This window comes from Gavialis gangeticus, unplaced genomic scaffold (genome assembly GCF_001723915.1).
Source record: "Gavialis gangeticus isolate Ggan-Ray unplaced genomic scaffold, GavGan_comp1, whole genome shotgun sequence".
In the NCBI taxonomy this organism is placed as follows: Eukaryota; Metazoa; Chordata; order Crocodylia; family Gavialidae; genus Gavialis; species Gavialis gangeticus.
Window position 1 is genome coordinate 1,376,102 of NW_017728991.1, and position 3,495 is coordinate 1,379,596.

General features: G+C 59.2%; 1 protein-coding gene across 4 annotated transcripts in view; it reads right to left on the bottom strand.

Moving 5' to 3' along the window:
• Positions 1-3,495, bottom strand: part of SLC38A10 (solute carrier family 38 member 10) — a 56,453-nt gene that overhangs the window by 8,310 nt on the left and 44,648 nt on the right. For all 4 annotated transcript variants that reach the window (XM_019515743.1, XM_019515749.1, XM_019515757.1 and 1 more), the window contains one exon: positions 19-163. In XM_019515743.1, coding sequence (XP_019371288.1) covers positions 19-163 — 145 coding nt within the window. The remainder of the gene's footprint in view (positions 1-18; positions 164-3,495) is intronic.

Sequence of the window (3,495 nt, forward strand, 5' to 3'; positions counted from 1 at the left end):
TCACCCCCCTCCTCCTGCCTCTGCTGGTGGATCTCCTTGTGCTGCTCTTCAATCACAGCCAGCAGTTTGGCCTGCTGGTCCAGCAGCTGCTTCTGCTGCACCTGCTGCTCCTTGATCACCTGCAGCAGCACAGCGTGGTCCAGCAGCTTGTCCTTCCCTGTGTCTGCAAAGGCAAACAGAGAGGGATGGGGAGGGCAGCACAGGTGAGGGGGAGTGTTGCACTTGTGCTCCCCCATGGTACCACTGCACCCTGCCCCAAAAGCGTTCGCTTCAGGCTGCCACCTCCTGCTCCGGCCCCACTACAGCCCATTCCACCTCGGGGACCAGAATGCCCCTAGCTGTCATCATCCTGGCTGTGGACCAGACTGTGACGTCCCTCCCCAGTGGCCAGCCCCCAACCTGCTGGGAGTCCTGCAAGCATGTGCGAGAGCAAGACTCCGGCCTCAACTAGAGCTGGACCCCAAGCACCGAGCAGTTCCTGAGCCATGCTGAACTGGGTGGGGGGTGTACACTATTACAAGACATGTCTGCTTGTCCTCTTACACCCACAGTGGTACCCAGCACATCACCGATGAACCCACCAGGGCAGAGCAAAGGGGCAGAATTTGGGTGGGGCAAGCTACAGTGGGCAGGGCCTTGCAGACATGTGAAGGGGGCCAGGCTGGGAAGAGGCTTCTCTGCTTCTCCAATGCCAGTCCACCACGTTTCATCCATGTCTAGCCCAGCCCCTTCCCTACCCCTCAGAAGCAGGTGTGGGCTAGCTAAACCCCTGCGCTGACCCGTGGCTGCCCTGCCTGCTACACAAGCCTGCACTCGGAGGCCACGTCCACTCGGAGAGGGAAGGAACAGCCACGTCTGTTCCAGCTAATGGCGGTGTAGCCACACAGCCACCCTACACCTGGGCCAGAGGCCCAATTCAGCACATCAAATCACAGCAAGAACTTTGCGCGTTCTCTCTAAAGCTGCCTCTGTGCAGCAAGCTTTTTACGGAGAGGCAGCCAGCCGCCGGCACCCTACAGAGCACATGAACAAGGAAGGAGCTGCTCCCCCTCCTCATCCTCTCGCTCAGAGATGGGCCCCCAAGACAGCCTGCTTGGTGTCGACTTGCCCCACACCCCGTCCCATGCCTAGCGACTCTGCTTCCAAGCCCCTCGGTGCCTCCCAAACACAATGCCCAAAGGAAACCGTGTCAAAGATTAACAGCCTGTCAAACGCCATTTAAATTAAGAAGGGATGCTGCCCCAGCCAACATGTGCAGCTGCTCCCGGCCCAGCACCCCGCCAGGCAGTTAAAGCACAAGCCTGCCCGCACACAGCCGAATGTGCCACGCCAAGGAGGTCTGGGGATTCCCCCCTTGCCCCATCTACACGTGACATCCTGGGGAGCAGAGGTTGGGGGTACAAAGTTGTTTTCAGAGCAATTTATTTCCCCATTTCCGCTTGCATTTGGCACCTGGCTCTGAGCAAATGCTGAAACCAAATTTCCTGCCAGTGCCTGGGTTCCCCAGGCCTCATGGCCACCACTCAGCATGGCTGCCTTTGGAGAACGAAGGATGCAAAGGGGAGTTTAAAGCCAAATGCTGAGCTCTCTACAGGCCTGTGGGGCCTCACTGACTGCAGGGTCTCTGCTGTCCTTTGATCCTAGCCACAGCCAGGAGGCTGGGGCCATCTCATCAGTCTGGGGACTGGCCTGGGACACGCTTCTTTATAAGAAAACAGCTGAAGTCATTACAAAAACACAGGCACACAACAGGGCTGGGGCACGCCAAGGGCTGAGAGCAGGGCTGGGGCAGACCACAGTGCAGAGAGCTCTGGAGATGCTGTCTGCTTGCAAGCAGCTTCCCTGGACGACGCCATGACTGCGCCTCATACAGAAGCAGCACACGCGCTTCTCTCCTCAGCCCCTCCTGGAGGGACTCCACAGTGCAGAGAGGAATGTGGGAGCTCCAGGTAGCCCTTTGCAGGCCAAAGTGGGGGCAAGAAGGCCTACACACCATGTGGAGCTGAAGCCAGATGCCCCCACAAGCCAGGTCCAGCCCCTGCACACACGTGAGGCACTTGCAATCCCCAAAGCCTGCCTGACTGCAAACCCTCCACGTGCCCATGGCAAGTCCTCACACTCGGTACCTGCTAGCTTTAAAACCTCAGCTGTTTCAGTCCCAGTGAAACACGAAAGGAAGAGCCATGAGGCTGGTTCCTTAGCAGCTGAAGGCGTCTGAAGGCAATAGAGGCTCCCAACAAATAAGATTGTGGGGGAAGGTCTTTGTGCACAGTTGGCATGAGAAAGGCATCTGGACGCCAGACTGCACAGGAAGCTGCAGGCCGGTTCCCTGCCCCTACCTGCACACAGGTACTGCTGCCACACAGCACAGCCAGCCTCTCCACACACGGCACAGCCAGCTTCGCTGCCGGAGCTGGCCTGGGCAGAAGTGACGACCGCCGTGCGTTCCCTGCACCCAGCCCCGCAGCCTCCAGCCAGCTCTGGGCTTGCATCTCACGTGCCGGCATAGCTCAGGCGCATTTTTCTGTGCATGGAGCTGCTGGTGCTCAAGTCAGCAGTGGCCCCAATGTCACGCTTGGATCCAAGGGGAGGCCAATGAGTCAGCCCAGCACACAAGGCTAGCAAGGTCTCCCCCCACTCTCACACAGGATCCTTGCACTGAGTTTCACCCCATGGGCTACTGGGCCAGGGAGCTTGTGGCTTGCAGGGCACCAGCCAGAAGAAAAGGCCATGCATTTCCAAGGACCCATTTCCACAGCCTCTTGGGGCCGAGAGTACATGGTAGCAGGAAAGTGGCCCGCCCCATGCACAAGCCCCAAGTCCAGCTCTTCCATGCAGCCCCAAAAACAAGCAACAGCAGGCCCAGCAAGGCTCCCCAACTCTATAGCCAGCAATACCCACTATGCTGGCTGACAGGCCAGCAGGGGAAACAGATGGGGAGGTGGTGACAAGGTGGAGAAGAGGTCGTGGGGGCCCCAAGAGGCCACTGCTCTGCTACAAGGAACTGAGCCCCACATGCTCCCAGCTAGCATGCAGCCATGGCGAGGGTATGGGGAGATAAAGCTCCATGACGATGCCTCCAGAGCAGCGCTGGGGCAGATGTGTGCCTGCTTGGCAAGAGGCCAGGCTGTTCGACTCCCCCAGGGCCTGCTCTGCTTTTGTAACGGAGTAATGGAGGAGATGGGTCACAGCACCAGCTGGGCTCGGCATCAGCTGCGCTTTACTGTACACCACCCTCTGCAGGAAGAACCACTGGCCCACGAATCACCGCAGCCATCGAGGGGACTCTGGTTGAGAGCGACGTGCTCCCCAGAGCAAGCTGGCTCAACCTTTGCCTCCCCAGAAGTCCATGCTGGGCACTGTGCGTCAGAGTCCCAGCACCACAGCCAGACCCCAAGCCCTCTCCCACCTCCCTCCCACACACACACAGACTCGGAGGCAGAGGCACTCACCCTCCATCTTGCTGCCAACACCCTCCGGGTGCTGATCCTCAGC